General features: G+C 39.8%; 1 protein-coding gene across 2 annotated transcripts; it reads left to right on the forward strand.

Moving 5' to 3' along the window:
* The first annotated feature begins 2,269 nt into the window (after positions 1-2,269).
* LOC137296785 (B-cell receptor-associated protein 31-like) lies at positions 2,270-8,893 on the forward strand. Of its 2 annotated transcripts, none has more exons than XM_067828638.1 (6): positions 2,270-2,415; positions 2,599-2,704; positions 5,746-5,846; positions 6,388-6,535; positions 7,305-7,486; positions 8,623-8,893. In XM_067828638.1, the coding sequence occupies exons 2-6, from the start codon at positions 2,613-2,615 to the stop codon at positions 8,628-8,630; spliced, it is 531 nt and encodes a 176-aa protein (XP_067684739.1). In that variant the 5' UTR covers positions 2,270-2,415; positions 2,599-2,612; the 3' UTR covers positions 8,631-8,893. The 2 variants fall into 2 exon arrangements, with proteins under 2 accessions (XP_067684739.1, XP_067684740.1); XM_067828639.1 differs by having other exon boundaries at positions 7,323-7,486.
* Positions 8,894-19,010: the final 10,117 nt, after the last annotated feature.

Genomic DNA, 19,010 nt, shown 5'->3' on the forward strand with positions numbered 1-19,010 from the left:
AACAAAGTGCACACAACAAACGGAAGTAGATGAATAGTGAAGGAGCAAGAAATAGATCTGAAACATCGTGTAAAGAATAACCAGAAGTTCCTATCAATAAAATTCAAACGTGCCATATATTCCTGTTCATCCAACTTAAAAGTGCCTTTCAAAAACGTCAAACGAAAGTAGACAAACAATAAATAATTCTACTACGGCGAATATGTATCATGTTTATATTTTAAGGTTCAAAGCTCAAATGTCATTTGATACAAAGCAAAGCAGCATACAATCCATGAAATAGTACAAATTTGACTTACCGGTTCAGACTAATTACGCCATAGTATAAAAAAGTATGTTATGAAGACTCACAGCAACCGTATGGATGCAGAGAGTCTAACAAAACCAATGTTTCCATCGGGGTTCCATATTTCCCTTTGGCTTGGAAAAAGGCCCCCTCCCCCTACTCCCTTGACACCATGCTGTACAGGGGTAGGGCTTTACGCTTATCTGATGCTGACATCTCTTTGCTGAAGATTTTATATTATTATATTCAGAAAAAAATATAAGTAACTTTAATGTTTAAGTAAATTTGATTTTTCATGCATGCTAATCAAAATAATCCCTTCAGTCATCTAAATATGTAGTGAAAGGGTTTGCTGGACATTTACTATAAAGCACATATTTATTCTAGTGGTAAATTCAAACGTTAACCTTTGACATCGCCAGGCTAGCTCTTGCTAGACACCCATAGCAGTTACAACCCTGTCACTCAAAGAAAGATATCTACATTGTTGAGGAATAGCCAATGGGAGACTTACTGAAAACCCGTGGGTATTTTTGAGGTGTGAATTCCTGGCGCTATAAATAGTCTGTTTGAGCACCATGGACATTGACGCACAGCTGTTGCCTTCTTTTAATGAAACATTCCTATTATAGCTATTGACTTCACTCACTGATCAATCCACACGACACTCTTGCTTCACAATACAGTCAGTTTCCTTACGTTCCGGACGCACATGGTAAGTTGCGTTCAACATAATTGTGTTTAAATATACCGATGTCTCAAAACATCTTACTATTTGGCAAACAGGATTTAAGATACAACACTTAACACGTTTTATAGGATTTGTGATTTTTGGATTGTTTGAAAAAAAATGCAAATTTAGTATCTTTCACGACATGAAAGGTAGAAGGTATATTAATTTTGTAGGATGTTAAATTCAAACCCTTCAGTAATATCACTATCTATAATTCAGAAAGGCGGGTTTAACTTTTACCAAACAGCTTGAATATTATGGAAACAGGCTTCGTTGAAGTAAATTGATGGTATTCAAAGATACTGTTTCCCTGCTGATAGTACATGTTGAGTTAATAGTACAGAATCAAGGAATGTTTTATATTCCAGTTCATAAAGAGAAACGCAAATTAATGAAACTGATAATTCGTGATAGATTTAGAGTCACGGAATAATATTGCTGTCTTCACTTCTGTTGAAATTTATCAAGAAAATATACATTCCGTTAGACAGTGAAAGTGGATGAACCGTAACAGATGCAGAAAGCGAAAGTAGGGTTGATTTGGTGTCATTAGATGAATGTAACCTAGATCGTTTTCATTTTATGGTGTAAGCCATGTAGTACCACAGAAAGTGAAAGTAAATGTCACAAAAGTGAAAATAGCGCTGGTTCCCACAGTTGATAGAGGAATACATTATCAATGTGTGAATGGAAAATACATTTTACTTACACTACTTTCAGTTTCTGATTAAATTGTCGCAGAAAGTGAAAGTAGCGTTGTTTCCAACAGTTGATAGTGTAAGTAATCATTTATCGTATGTAAATGTGAATTAATAACATTTTATAGGCATAGAAAGTAAAGGCAGGGTTGTCACCTATTGAATGTGAAATTAAATTAGATAGTTTTCTTGGAGAAAAAAAAATCATTTCATAGTTACAGAAAGTAAAAGTGGGAATGTTTCCCATAGTAGAGAGTGGAAGTTATTAACAATGGTGGTAAGTGATACCGTCACCGTTGACCCATGGATTGGCGAAATAGATTTGAAATCCTAGGATGATGCCTTACTTAGCGTTAGGTGGCGAGTTACAGCACTACAGTACACAGCGGCTACAGGGACAAAGGCACCACTATTTGCAATTTGATAGGACCGTAGTTCGCAATACGCACGTTGACCCAAATATAGATGGATCAGACTAGCAGTTCGTCACATCCGTCATTTCGTTATAAGCAAGTTTTACTCTCTTTGAATATCATTGTTTCTATAGTCGAAGGTCCCCTGTTATGGAACTGATGCTGAGAGCTTACACGATTGGGTTTCATATTTATCCCAGTGTGGTTTCACTGTTGGTTGTCAGACCCGCTGACCTGGTTGACGGCGTTTTAAAGGATCCCTGACGGCGTGGAGCGTTGCTGATGGTATGGATCGCTGAATTATCTGGTTCAGACTTTATCCAATATAGACAGCCGTCATTTAGATTATATTTGGCTAACGTCGACGTTATAAGAGAGCAATGAAGCGAACGAACGAACGAACGAGCGAACTAACGAATGAACGGACGGACGGACGGACGAACTAAATATGGTGTTTTACAACCGCAGTTACGGGGCTGAAGATGACGCTACAATGGACACTGATCGCTGGTTGCCTGTACGTGGAGATAGGGGTCACTGTGATGCTTCTTATTCCGCTGATCTCTCCTAGACTGTAAGTATTAAACTTAACGAATAACAGCAAGTAGCAGAGACAATGTTCATCTGCCATATTATATACCCTGAAAAACGTATCCAAGAAAGACCATGTGTCATGTTTATAACTCTTGTTTCAGGGCTCCTTTTCATTGTAATTGTTTTTATTATGAATAGGTTTTTAACGCCAAATGTGTTCGTTTTAGGGACTGGTGGATAGTGTAAGTAGATGCACGATAAGGTCCACTTTGGTCCATGCGATTCGTATTATTCCAGAAATGAACATTTTTAAGGGCGGATGCAGCTTTTTGAGATAGTGTGTGTGTGTGTGCCTGCGTGCGTGCGTGTGTGCGTGCGTACGTGCGTCACATTTGTCACATGTGCCATTATGCACTTTTTTGCCTGTGCCAACCATAACAATTGTTCCATGAATTACAACATACAGCAATGAAAATAGTGACTGGAACTCGAACGTTGATGAGCATAGCTAAGATACATAGCGTTCACTACATGACCAGCGTTCATGTAGTGAACGTTATGTGTCTTAGCTATGTTATATACTGAAAACAATGGCGGCTGGTAGTATGGGCAAAGGTCAATATTCTCTCCATAGTGACGTCATCTGTGTTGTTCTATGACGTGTCTGTATTTGTAATTCTAAGATGCTTCGGTGAAAGATCAATGGCGCCGACAATACTTTATCAGACGATAGTGTGCACTTTTTGCATTACGTCACAATGTGTTGACGTCATGCGCCATTCCAGTCTGCCCCCTCGTAATCGAACTTTTTTTGCATTACGTCACAATGTAACCAACGTCACGATGGATATCAGTTGCCATCGCCTCGTACAGCCTCCCACAGTAAACTGCTTCGTCGCATCCCGTTTCTTGGTTTGCAGTTGCACCACACAGCCAACATCAGTGTGGAAACATTACGTTTATGGGGTTTTCCGACGGATAAAATGTCTCATAGTTCGACTCAAAATCTTACAGAGACACGGTAATGTTTGCAATGTTTACATTCCCACAATGCAATCCTGGAATCTCGCATGACTAGTCAGCTTCCTCTGAATGTACTGATCTAAACTTTCGTTGGTATTAGAAATGAGACGGTCACATTGCCTTGTATGGTTTAAGAGAATCACAGATGTAATTAAAATGATCTAGAGAAGATATTTAAACCGAACGTGACCTCCGTCGTTTGTTATTAGCAGTAAATGCTTCTAAACCGACGTCTTTGTTTTTATTCCTATTTTATTAAAAATTCTATTCATTTTAGCTCCTTCGTCGGGCAGTTAATGAAAGACCTCGGGCTTCTTCAAATGATAATGCCCTGAAAAACAGCGTTACCCTTATAATAAACAGGTTTACAGAATTTCATTCAGCATTGCTTTGATAATTTAACATGACAAAAGTTTGTAAAAGTTTAAAGTTAGACATTTCCAGTGGGCCAATAGCGGTCCTATGATTTAACTGCACAGTCAAATAATTATGTCGATGTCTCTTACTTCGGGTTGAAGTAAGTAGAAGTTTCACACCAACTTATTCATTATTATTTAACATCTGTTGTGTCGATGTCTCTTACTTCGGGTTGAAGTAAGTAGAAGTTTCACACCAACATATTAATTATTATTTAAAGTCTGTTGTGTCGATGTCTCTTACTCCGGGTTGAAGTAAGCAGAAGTTTCACACCAACTTATTCATTATTATTTAACATCTGTTGTGTCGAATCCGACATAAAAAATCAAACGCTTTACTCGTGTACTCTTAATCAATTTAAACATGAAGATCCGGGTTAGATATGGTCTTCAGTCACCCATGCTTGTGAGGTGACTAACAGGATCGGGTGGTTAGTATTGCTGACTTGGTTGACACATGTTATCGGTTCCAAATTGCGTAGATCAATGCTCATGATATTGATCACTGGATTGTCTTGTTCAGACTTTTTATTTCCTGAGCGCCGCCATATAGCTGGAATATGTCTGGGTGCGGCGTAAAACTAAACCCACTCACATAGTTTATCAATTTAAACGTGCCTTCGAAAGGTTTTCTAATTTAACAAGAAATACATAAATATTTTCTTTTAATATTGGAAAAATATGGATTGAAATGACAATGAAAGTATGCAAACCTCTTTTCCATGACTGTGTCGGTGCTCTGAATATCAGACATGAAGGAATAACTACGGTAATATGCAACAAATCGTCCATGCTTAATTACCTTTGAATATTATAAAGATAATCTTGATAAAAATGATACACATGTGTTAGCCTTTGTGGTCTTTTTCAAGATATACCAAATTTCAGGTGAATTGTTATTGCATAAACATGGATTGACTGATTTACATTTTTTTAAAAGTAGACTACCATCAGTGTAGTTGTACCATTGTACCGATGTGGGGAATCGAACCCGGGCCTTCGGCGTGACGAGCGAACGCTTTAACCACCAAACTACTCCACTGACTCTCGAGCAGAGTGAAACCTTATTGGATCAATCTGGCTGCCTCTTGGTTGGTCATCATCTCGAATGCTTGTGGGTGTTATGTCTCCAAGACCTGCATCCGTTCTGCATCCTTCGCTAAAACGGATACGCGATGAATACATATTACTCTATCTTTCAAATCGGTGATAAAGGCAGCCTCTTTCGCGGGTCTACAGCGCTACACCTTGTCACCAGCGCAGCTGTAAAACCAGGCTGCGTTAAAGGAAACTCACTCACTAACCATTTTAGGCTGTTGCCAAAACGCTCATTGCCAATCGCAAGTATTTAAATCAAACACCGACATGTCGAAGTCGAAGGGGCCAACGTAGAACTTCGGGTTATCCGAAATTCGACACAGTGCAAGATGATGAATTCAGACGGAATACGTAGGGGGCAACACAGTGGTGTTTGCCGGTAATTGAGGTATTAGTGGGATGTTTAATGTTATATGGATTTTATGCGAGAAGATATATATCAACGCTACAATGAAACAGTTAAGTGGTGTTGTGTCATCAGAGTTGAAGATGAGCATGAAATATTCCTAATACTTGAAGTAAATTGATTATTTGTATGTTGCAGATGGCAAAGACTGTTTCGCTCCCGATGGCTAGGCATGATAACAGGTTACGCGAAATTTTACTTTTGGGCAGCAATTGTGGTCCTTGTCTTTGTGTTTGGAGGTAGGATATTCACTAAAAAGGTAAATATGTAAATACATTTAAGACTAAAGAACCGACTGTTCTTTCAATAACTATTGCATTGATTTATATGGTTTGTTGAATAGCCGCAATGTCCAGTGATAGATATTATAAGATAAGGGCACAATCCAGGTTTGGGTACATTGGCACAGGATCAACCAAGTCATCAAACAAGTCAATCCGATCCACTATGTAAGGCTGAAGTTTGACGTCATTCAGACATTGGATCCTGCCTTCGACCCGACCGGTCTTTGTTCCAATCCTGTGGTTCACCTCTCGCGAATAGACTTACGTCGCTGCACAGGAACTGTATGCCAACCTTACATAGGAACAGGCAGATTACCCCTTGAACCCAGCATGAACCCTTGTCAAGACGGGCAAAACAAGACCCGATATTTCTGACTACGCCCATTTCATTCCTCATATATTCACAAGCAAACCACCAACCATCCATCACAAACGATTGTACCATCTTTAACAAAGTTGCAGTTCAAAAAGTTTGAATGCTTTTCTCTGTCCTCAGATTCTTTCCGCAATCACCGGAAGTACAGTGACTCTGTGAGGGGTCAGGAGCTTAAGATGTCCATTGAGACCCGGATGATGGCGCAGGCGAAGATGTTTCGAGCACAACGAAATCTCTACATATCTGGATTTGTTCTTCTCCTGGCATTGTAAGTACTCAACATGTTTACATCATATCTGTTATTGTAAAAGATCTCCTGAAACAGGAGCAAGTTTGGAATTTTTCATAGTAAATAGTCTAAGTGCTAATACACAGCTTCTGAAGCGGCGGTTTTAGGCCACAGACGCACGCTTTTTATTGGCGCTGATCGCTCTGCAGAGATTTAGGCCTGGAGATTTTGAAACATGTAGACCGACACGGGGTAATATCTTTACACGCCCGCATGTCTTGCCAGATGCACGCGCTTACGGCGTTAAAAAGCTTCCACAAAATTATGTACTAGACGGGATTGATCTATGTTGTTTCCATCTATGTAGAAATTACACAGCACTATCACTGAATTTCAACAACACTATGATTCAGTTACAACAGTGGTTTACAATACATTACTCTACCATATACCAGTAAACTGCCTGATTTATCCATATTGCCACATATAAAACTCGAAATGCAAATCTGTTGCGGACAATGGACGTTGGTTGTTTTTTAACGCTGCACTCTGCAATATTCCAGCTGTATGGCACTGGATACGATGACATGTGTCAACTAAGTCAACGAGCTTGACCACCCGATCCCGTTATTCACCTCTTAAGACAGGCATGGGCTACTGAAGAACAATTCTAACCTGTATCTTCACAGTTCTGTGATGGACTTGCTTCCCATGTGATCCAATCGAATAGAAACGTAACCATGTGGATGAAGATGCTTTAGGTTGTATGCTTGCTACCATGGAAACTTCACATTCTACATGTAATCAGTGCCTGTTGTGTTCCCAGTGTGATCGGACGCCTAGTAGTTCTACTTTCTGACAAGGCCGACCTGATGAACAGGCTAGAGAGTAGCCAAAGTACCGCGATGGCGCCCACCAAAGCCCAGCAACAAGAAACACGGCAATCAGAGCCGACAACAGCGAGAAGACGCAACACAAACACAGTGGAGGGTTTGTTTGAACATATTTTATTTAGTATTGAAGGGGACTGGAGACACGTTTTTCAATTTATTAAAGCCCTTTTCCGACAATTTACATGGAAATATGCACGTAAAGGACAATGAACAGAGGCAAGACATATTACACGGTAACTGAAATTCTCTCTAAGTGCAATGAATTTATGGACTTGACTAACATATATTCATTTATAGTATGTGGCTGACAAAGGCTGCCGTACAGAATGGTCTTAATATCTAAACTAACTTTTAGGATTTCAAAGCCTTGTATCGAACTGGCAACTGGCGTGCTTTGGACATTTTGAAAAGAAATGATTGGCATCTTCCACAGACGCACCACAAAGGCATTTAAAGAACTACATGAATGTCTTAACTTAGCATGTAGAGTATTAATCTTCCTTTTACCAGAAATATTAAAGAATACTACCTTTTTTTGCAGATAGTCTAAATTAAATTGATGGTAATGAATTGGTAAATCTTATTGTGGGCGAGAGACTATTCCATAAATAAGCACAGTCATATTCTACTGAGAAATAGTTTCAATAAAGAGTAAGTTATTAAAGATACTCTGAAGCTTGCATGATAACAATTTGTAAAATGTACGTTTAACTTTTAACGGTAACCGACCAGTTTCACTGTACAAGCTAGCTCTTGAATTTTGGCAGTCCGGTTACAATTTCAGCTTCTTCAAGCTGATCTAATTCATCTTAATCACAAATATCTGCGGGACAATTATCCCAGACCTCAAAAACATATTCTAAGATAGATCCAGCATAAATTTCATACATGCTTGAATGAATGTTTCTAGTTATGACGTACTTTAAACTATTTTGGAGGCCTTTTCTATTTCAGCACTTACACAGTGAGACCACTTTGTATTGTCTGATATGATAGCACCAAGATGTTTATGTTGATGTACATGCTCCAAATGTTCATTATCATTTCCATTTCCATGCACAATTTTTTGTCTTTTTAGTGTTAAATGTAACTCACCATCTTTCTGTTCAGTTATTCATTTGGACGAAATCATAGATGAGAGTAGCTTCTATCGATTTTACATCTTTTTCCACAACACTGAATGATGTGTCATCAGCAAACATTCTTGTGATAAGTTTGTTTTTCAATTTTCAGATAAATGAGTGATATATAAAAGGAACAAAAATGGACCAAGGACATATCCTTGAAGAACCACCTGCAGTAACATTAAGTTCTTTTTATAATGTTCCATTAACAGTGACGTCTGTCAGATAGATAGTTATTAATAAAAAAAGTACGTTTCCACGAACAAAATAATGTTCTCATTTGTCTAAATAACCTTATTGTCAAACCCAGTTAAAATCTTTTAAAATACCATAGAGTATATGCGCGCGATTATCTGGGACTGGGCATATACTATGATAAATTGCTATGAGTTGAGATGTGGTAGAGCATGACTGGAATTTACTTAAAATGCCATGTTCATGGAAATAGTTGTGCTCATGCTTCAACGTTGTTGTTTCAAGAATTTCCCCAAGGATAGAAAATAAACTAAGATCTCTGCAAATGGTTGGAAGGGAATAATCTCCTTTTATGAAAATAGCAGTAACATTACCCGTTTTCCACATAGTCGGAAATACACAGTCACTAAGTCTATATACTGGACAAAATAAGTTAGGGATATTGGTATTTTGTATGATTTTGTATGACTGATATTTTATTAGTGGTTCAATGAATAAATACATCTTTGATCGCTTCTATCAATGTAGTAGTTTTAAAAAGCTTATGTAAATTCCTATGGCATGCATATAAATTAAGAGAAAATACATGTACAACTTTAGATAATAGATAGATATCACATAGACAGTATATGACTACCATAATATATATAACATACATTGTATATAGAGCTGTATACTCTGCATTGTATATGGGCCTGAGGCCTTCGTACTAGAAATAAACACTTGACTTGACTTGACAAGTGAGATGTAAACTGTATTCATAATTTCAAAATTTACTAATATCCCTTACTATTTTTGTCCAGTATATGATACAACAAATAAGTTAGTCATACATGTACAAATTCGTTTTAACACTCTCACGTTAATACCATCAGGTCCACTAGATATGTTTGCTTGTAAGGTCATAATCATATCAAATACTTCTTTGTAGCTACAGTGACATATGTTTTACTGTTAACACAAAACCATCGAACTTTGATAATGCATTTGTTCACTCATCAATTTAAACATGAGAACAAATGAAATATATCAGTACATCTGAACATCGAAGTCGTGCCGATGATTACGAACATTATGAACGTGCGCCATGAAGAAGTTTATGAGCCATAATTTTTCTTGCTACGAAGTGCAATTGACAAATTTAAACACATTTTACAAAAAAATGATGTTATATCTGGCGCACGTTCGTAATCATCGGCACGACTTCGATGTTCAGATGTAAACAAACTACAGGGGCATGACTTGTGACGCTCTCCTAGAGTGACTATCTTTTCCTAAAAACATAAGCTATTGCCCCGACAACACATCATACCTAAACGCATTCAACACGGGTGGTCAAAGATGGATAAGTATAAAAATGTAATAGTAGAAACTAAAAACAAATCTCACCGAGACGGGTGCTTTTTCCAACGACGCCATGTTTTGCTGCGTGAGTTTCCGCTCGCGACCGAAAAATCTCCGAAGATGGCCGATCGTGTTTCCAGTATTACCGACATTGCTTCCGATAGGGCCGATGTATTTCTGTTATTACCGCTAAATTACCGATATCGCTGCAATTGTTTCGCGAGTGGGCTGCGTTTGTTTACATTTGAGATGCAATTCCTTCAAATTTGCTGTAATTCCTTCAATTACTTAGGGGGGCCTGTCTGTGTGACTGTCAGGGTAAACTTCTACAGCACTTGGATTGTTTGTTGTTTAACGCCACACCAGGCAAATAATAATCGAGTTTGGACCAGACAATCCAGTGATTTCAGCATAAGCATCGACCTTCGAAAATGGGATACGATGACATACTAGTATGTCAACTAAGTCAGCGAGCCTGACCACCCGCATCCTCGATATCTCCAGGGTATACGTTCCGATAAGTCTCCACTATACCCTGTACGCATCTACGGCTCTGCCAGATAAATTTATTACCTCCCTTTGCTGGCTCCGCCTTCTCACATTAGCCAATCAGCTAGGCCGCCGTTATAACCGAGCTTGCCAGTGTCAACAAAGGTAGCGGTCGCAACTGCGAAGGTTTGCCCACAGTGCGTCCCAGATTTTAGGGAAATCATACAAACAAATTGACAGGTCCGAAACTTTAAAACAACATATGCACGAACGCCTTCTACCTCTTCCAGAGTACCTCTGCATGGTTTCTGTTGCCACGTATAATCGGTTAGATAATTCAAAAAACGAAAGTGAGTTTTGATTGGTTCGCTCAACTTCCCAGCGTAGACACCTGACTGGATGAAAAGACAGTCAAAGGAGGTAATAAATTTATCTGGCAGAGCCGTAGATGCGTCCAGGGTATAGTGGAGACTTATCGGAGCGTATACCCTGGAGATATCGAGGATGGACCACCCGTTAGTTGATTGTAACAAGTCTGGGTTGGGGAAGACCAATCCAAACCCAGATATTCGAGGGTTTATAGTGCATTATACAGTAGCTGTAATGCCATTTCATATCTCTAACAAACAGTGCTATAATATCATGTAACAACTGTCTGTATTATGATGTGGTGTTTGGAGGACATTCACGGTAACTACAGTGTGGGATAAAGTCGCGTTATGTTGCCATTATTCTTCGACTGAGAAGGAATTCGAGAAAGAATTTCCATTCTCATTAAATGTGACATTTTATAGACGTCTTTCAAATGTACATGGGATATTGCGTAGCCTTTGTGACATTATGTTCATGTATATTTATTAGAAATCAGGGACATGAATCTATTTGTATTTGTAATTGTGCCAGTCTTACTTGTCACTCTAGCATTATACAGAAATGTAAACTAACGTTTTATAAAAAAGTATACATCTGGTGCTTTGAGTTTATCTTTTTATAACAAAAGCAACAACAGCAACAACAACAACAACAACAACAACAGCAACAACAACAATAACAAAAACAACTGTAAATAGTTTGAACAGTGTTTTAGTGTTTTATTGTGACTAACACATCACTCATTTTATGTACGTGCGGCCCAAACACCGCAGGTATTATTTGATGTCGAGCGCGGAGACTCTTTGGATGGGTGACCGTTTTAGGCAGCTTGACTCCCGAGAGTTTCAAGGGATTCAGTCCTGTCACACAGCGAAACACATGTGATACATGTGTTCTCGCCTTAGGCAAGTGAATTTGTTCAAAAGTGCTTCTGTTCACCCAGCAGAAGAATGGGTACCAGGCGGGATAAGTCTAACAGGTAGCTTGGGTTATCAGGGATAATATTGTGTTGTGCTATTGATTGTTAGCGCTATAAGCGCTAGTGTGGAGTTTGGTGCTATATAAATGGGCACATTATTGTTATTGTTATGCGTCGCGCTCAACGTTCACGATTCAGTCAATATTGGTGGGTTAATGACTTGTCCCGAAATGGACGATAGGCCTGGATGCCGACAGCACGCGGTCCTCTCATCACTGTGACCCTGCTATCCAACGCTGATGAAGGTGAGGACCAGACAATCCAGTGACTAAAAACATGGGCATAGATCTGCGATGACGTGTGCCATCCAAGTCTTGACCTGTCGATCTCGTTAGGCGCCATTTGCTACAAGCTGTCACAGTGCCGACCACGCGCTACTTGCTCGACCTAGTCGACCTCGCAAAGTACCTGACCTATCTCGACCTGGCGGTATCTCGACCTGAGTCGACCTCATAACGACTACGCAAGGACTGAAGTTCGATTTCATTCGACTTATCTCGATTCAATTTGGGCAAGTAGCATTGACCTATACTCGACCCATTCGACCTGTACATCGACCACATTTCTACCAAAAGTGACCTGCCCGACCTCTACTCGATCTGAGCTCGACTAGTGCTTGACGTAAATTTTTTTGCCGAGTATTCCTTGGTTTCCAAACCGTATAAATTACAGGGGTAACTGTCACCAGGCACCCATTCAATCTGAAGACTGCAAAGTAGTCACATCACTATCATGAACTTGACGTAAACCTGATGGGCCCTGAGAACCGGTCCAAACTGCAAGTCTCCTATTTAAATTGGTGCATGAACTGGAGAATGCCGGCCCTCCTCAATAGTCACAAGGACAACGCAGATTTGTGGTCAGAGACTGGCTGGCTGGATGAACCCTCTTTGGCCAGTGCGAGCACCTATTGGCTGAGCTCAACAGAGAGGATTCCAAATGTTACCGTAATTTCCAAAGGGTGGATGCTGACACATGATATCTCCAGCAATAACCAAGAAGGCAAACCAATTTCATGTGAGTAGAAAACCTATAATGCTTGTACATTTTAATTTAAAAAGAGGTCATGAAATCAGGACTGAATCGGTGTGACTGGTGGTAAGCATAAACGCATCACGTAGCCTCTCAAAAACGGGTCCTAGTTCTACCACTACAAGAACTTCTTCTTTATCGACTTGCTGGCACATGTGGGTCAACGTGGGGTCGAGGGCTCAGCATCAGATCCTCAACATCCACCCATGGATGAAGAAGTCCTTTCAAGTTCCAGGCGAGTGGCGTTCCTGCGCGCAACTTGATGGGAATACCCGGGGTGCTAGGAACAGTTCCTCTCTTGAAGTTCCTCTCTCTTCCCCTTGGCTTGCCTTTCTGACCTTGTCTCCTTTGACATTCTGGATGATTCTGTACAGTTCGGATAGGGATTGGGAAGTTGGGAAGTTGGGAAGTTGACGACCATTTGTTAGGTCGAGTTCAAGCCGAGATAGGTCACTGAAGCCACCTCTATACTACATGGAACCGTGATCAGTCATGACTTGCTCAAGGACTGAAGTTGTTGTGAGGCATTTAGAAGTTGGACGAAAATGAATGCATGACACATTCTTTATCATTCTTTACACGACGTTTCAGAGCTAATTCTGACTCCTTCATCAGGTGAATGTTGAGTCAGCACGAAGAGTTAATAACAACAAAATATTGACCACTTCCTTCCTTAAATTATGCAGATACCGTGAGTTATAGAGATAATTTGTTCTGACAGTTCTTGTGTTACCACGCGTTTAATGTTCACATTTCATTTAGGCCACACAGTGAATGAGTGAGTTTAAAGGTCACATGCAACCAAAAAATCAAACATAATTAAAACACTATTATCACTTATTCATGACAGATAATAAACCTTGCTGCGAGTAAAAAAAAATAAACAAAATTATAAGCGTACAATCACGATTCAAAACTGTAATATTTTGTATTTGGGCTTACTTCCCTCGAAACGAAGCCCTCGGGAGACCGAACCCAGCTATAGCGGGCTGGTGTGCACTCAAGTGTAACGACGGCTTCCAATTGGCCGGTTCATTTGCTGATACGCTGAGGGCTTATTTTGTGTGTACAGAAAGATGATCTGTTTGATGGGCATTCTAGAAGTATGGGGGTCACAAGAAAGTAAGATTCTTTATGGATAACAACTTCTCTTATTGTACTTGATGCGTAGTTTCAGCGTGAACTCACTTACCGTTGTCAAACAAAAAACAATATACACTAGATGAAATTGTTATCCAGAAAGGATGTATATAGAGATGTTGGGTTTTGTATACATATATATGTTCTCTAAATTTCAGTCCGATCCAATCACATTCATCTCAGTACAGATGATGAACTACTGGAAACTGTCATTGATCCAAGTACAAAGCAGGGGGTCCCTTTCACAAAACTCTCGTAAGCCTAAGGTCTCGTAACTTTTCCCGTAGCATTCCTAACTTCCTATGTTACAGTATAGGAGGTACGAATGCTACTAGAACAGATAAGAGACTTAGGCTTGCGAGAGCTGTGTGAAAGGGGAACCTGGACTTGAAACAGACAAGAATTTGCACCAGTTTCCGTCAGATCCAGTCACCCGTGTAAAATGGATGTAGTTTGTTTGCAACCCACAGACATAAAACATGTCATGTGTACAAGTCTCACACCTTCCTAATTACATAACGTGGCAGGGACAGGATTTATTTTGTTTATGTTTAGCCTGATATGTGTTAAGTTCAAATTGCATGTGGCCAATGATTGAAGCTGTGTATTGCATATTGTCTTTAGCAGACAGGCAGGCAGGCATATATAGTCTGGTTCATAATTATTGAGAATTTTTCTTCGTACTTTGAGCTATCCTAACACCTCAAATGATTCACTGATACTTAAAACTAAGTAATGGTATAAGGGAGGTAACTCATCTTGGCCTACTGAGTATAGTACAATTAGAGTTACCTCCCCTGAATTTGTAGCAGACGTCATTTTCCTCAGCACTGTCAACAATGTCTGCTGAAGATAAAAGAAGGTTGATTTTTGAGTTGTGTAATCAAGGAAATACATTGGCAGAGAGAACAGGAACTCCTCTTTCTACTGTGTATAGGATTAGGAGGAATTTTAAAGAGGGAAAGGATTTTGGGCACCAGAAAGGAGCAGGGAGACCCAGAAAATTGGACTTCTCAGATCGCGTCCGGCTGGGAATTTTAGCGTCTAAAAAGCAAAGGGCAAGCATCTCCAACATCAGGTATGAAATGATAGAAAGGGGATCAACAGTTGTATCAAAATCTACAGTTAGAAGAAATTTGATTGATCTTGGATGGGAGAAAAAGACTGGAATTCCTTCTCCTCTCATGAAACAAGAACATAAAGACAGGCGTGTTGAGTGGTGTTTGGCACATGAAAACTTTGACTGGGAAAATGTGATTTTTACTGATGAAAGCTCAATATGGGTATATCCCAATAATGTGAAAATATGGACAAAGTCTGCGTCAGAACCGTTGTATCGACGACCTAAATACAGCCCAAAGTTTCATGTATGGGGAGGGATATCCTTATTAGGAACGACCCCGCTGTGTGTGTTTGAGGGAAATCCGACAAGTCAACGCTACACTAACATATTAGATAATTTTCTCCTTCCAAGTGCACATGTGTTTTATGGAAATGACTGGATTTTGCAGCAAGATAATGATCCTAAACACACCGCAAAACATGCCAAGCAGTGGTTTCAGGAGAAACATGTGACTGCATTACCATTTCCTGCATATAGTCCTGACTTAAATCCCATTGAGAACATTTGGGGGATGATGAAAGAATGTGTGAATCAAAAGGCGTTGACAAAAATTGAAGACATGAAGAGAGAAGTGGTCCGATACTGGGACAGCATAACTCACGAGACACTAACCTCTCTGATAGGAAGTATGCCTACCCGTCTTAGATTGTGCCGTGAAGCTCAAGGAGACTTGATAAAATATTAAATTGTTACCTACACAACATGAAAAGGTCAGTTCACTTTCACAGTACATTCAATTTTATCTGATTTGTTCTCGTTTAAAAATATGAAATGCTTTAGCTATTCTCAATAAATTTGAACCATACTGTAGGTGTCAATAAACCAGACATTGAGCTTTCTCTGTGACAGAGGAAGCTTACCACACTCAACAATTTTTTTTATGTAACGAGTAGATTATTTACATGTTTGTGTGCACAACCAAGATTAGACAACTGCTCACGACCTCATACTCAGAGCATGCGTAATGGGCGCAGTGCAGCACAGCTGCTGAAACCACGTTTTCCCCTAGCGCTGGGGGAAATTTAGTGAGTCCTTTGAACTCCGATTTCACGGGCTTTTTAATAGTCTTTTTTCAACTTTATAGGTTGAATTTGCATTTTTGATGATTTGTTTCGGTAAATGCATACCGAAAGATATCAGAATCTGCAAAGTTCTGCTTTACGTTGCATGTGACCTAACCACCCGATCCATTTCGTCGTCACTTACGAAAAGCATGTGTTACTGAAGGCCAATTTTACCCCGAACCGTCACAGTAGCTTATTTTATAAGCCATAAAGTGTCCATCCCATAATGGCGACATATGGGTCGTACAGTAAACATGTCTGCCGCACAGGGAATATGACTGCTATTCACGTAAACAATTTGAATTGTAGCAGCTAAGCAGCCATTGCATAAATTGCCTAGATTTTCAAAGGTCGTATCTCCTAGGGCTAAGACAGTCGTTAGTTCCATATATTAGCATTAACGTACGCATATCTTAGCGCTTAGAGACAGTCCAGCCTGGTTCCCTGGGTCTGATGCGCCTGCGCAGGCGCAGACGCAGACGCATCAGACCCAGGGAACCAGGCTGAGAGACAGTCGAAAATCAAGACCCTGGTTCTCGAGATCTGCTGCGATACGCGTCTACAATTCTATTTATAGGTTTCTGGAATACCCACTCTTGATCTTTCTTCCACGAATCAAGGCTGATTTCCTGCAACCGTGTACATCTCTTCTGTACAGCGCACGTCATCCACTACTCAGTAAGTAAGTATCAAGTTGCTTCAGTTGGTGGTTCGGTTCTTGAATTGCATTTGGACGTTCACGAATACATGACATGTTTAATGGATAACAGTTTCATGGGTAGATACAGGGGTGGGGTGGGGTGGGACTAGTCCAGCATATAACTAGACGACTTCGCACTATACCAGGGTGTGCTCGACAACTCGATGTAGGCCTTGGCTGGAATGCGAGTTTATTCATATGAACTAGGGTGGGACAGGTGTTTTCTATATTTTTTCCATGAGGACCGTTCCCCTCTAACCTTTGGACATCACGATTTATATGTGCAACCTCCCTACCACTTCTACAAAATCTACATTTACCTGGTGAAGGAACAAGAACTAGCCGTGAAACCTCGTAATATGAATTGAAAGATGTTATTATCCATACAACATGTCATGTATTCAGCCCATTGCGTGATTAGTTACCAGACATGTCTCAACTAGTTACCTGTTTGACTTTGCCTTCTTGTAATTGATACGAACCTGCCCACCTTGAATCCAATCCTGACTTGTTTGTGGATTTGTTTGTACAACTTTATCCAACAAAATTCTCTATCAATAAGACAAACTAAAATCAAATATTTCCCGTTCAAGTGTCAAGGTGTGCCAAAATATGCACTGCCATGCAAGATGTCAGTCTAAGTAAACTTATCCTCAATACTTTTCGTTACACTGAGTCTAAGAAGACCTCATGGGAGGTCGGGTCAGGTAACCTTTGAGATTGACCAATCAGAACACAGCTTACCAAATCGCGAAAGTGCACATTTGCACATACTTTTTGATGTTTTTATCTCGAAAAGGTTCGTACCTGAACGATTCCGAATGCTATTTAGCATACGCTCGCTTCCGGGTGATGTGTACGTACAACCATGACAACGGTGAGTAAACAGTCACTGAAAATAGTGTTTTTGACAATATTCAAGGATGTTATCTTGCGGAAATATTAGCTAATGGTAACCATGTCATCAGAAACCCCAAAGCGTATATACTGCAGGTCAAATAACTGTGTTATATGCTGATTTTTGTTTGTGAAGAGATCTGTGTCGGTGACCTGAATATTTTGAAAGTCCCTCCGATCCGTACATGTATAGTAACCGTTGTCTGGTTGGTTAAATCTACTTAATCGTCTCGCGTTTGATTGGACGGTTATTGGTTGCTAAAAGGTTACGTGACGCGACCTTCTGCTAGGTTTTGTTAGACTCAGTGGTGCACTGTAACGAAATACACTGAGACTAAGTTTACTTAGACTCTACATGATGTGTTTTTTTCAATTATAGAAGCCCGATGAATTGACGTGATACTCCAGCAAATATCCCCCTCAGTTCCGAATCTTGCATCGTGTATTGCAATTCCACAATGTATAACGAGAACAAGATGGGATTTGGATGGCAACCTTGTCTCACTCCACTTACAGTGTCGAAATAGTCAGTAATAGAAGAATTAGTCACCTTAACTGCCGATTTTACTTTTGAATAGATGTTTTGTAAAATATGAAAGAATTTTTCGTGAATACCTTTCTTCAGTATCATAAACCATAACATCTTTCTGTTCACACAGTCAAATGTAATAGACAATAGAATCGACCTGTACACTCGGAAAGGCATTTCTGTGCTAAACCATGGAGACAGAATATGTTATTCACTGTGCTGTAATCTGATCGATATCCGGCTTGTGATTCTGGAATCTTCTCATACACTTTGCAATATGTTTGTTAACGTTTTTTCACCATATGCGTAAATAATTTCCCTATATGTTTGTCAAATAAATTCTTCCGTAATTATTTAAACCATGAGCGTTTCCTTTCTTATGGAGAGGTTTAATGAGTTCATGTGACCATTTGTGGGGAAACGTTCCTGTGCGTATGGATATCATCAAGTGTTAAACTGTATGCTCCTCCGCATCTTGCTACCTAGCATTGCTAGACTACAGTTTTCTGCGGCGTAAAACAACACACTCACTTTTCCTTGTAGCCTTCTTCACCATGGGTTTCCAATGGCGTGTTATCTTGACTATTCTCTGTGTTGAAATGTCATTCACTCTTCTGCTTCTCCTTCCTGGGA

This window comes from Haliotis asinina, chromosome 9, assembly GCF_037392515.1.
Source record: "Haliotis asinina isolate JCU_RB_2024 chromosome 9, JCU_Hal_asi_v2, whole genome shotgun sequence".
Classification (NCBI taxonomy): domain Eukaryota; kingdom Metazoa; phylum Mollusca; class Gastropoda; order Lepetellida; family Haliotidae; genus Haliotis; species Haliotis asinina.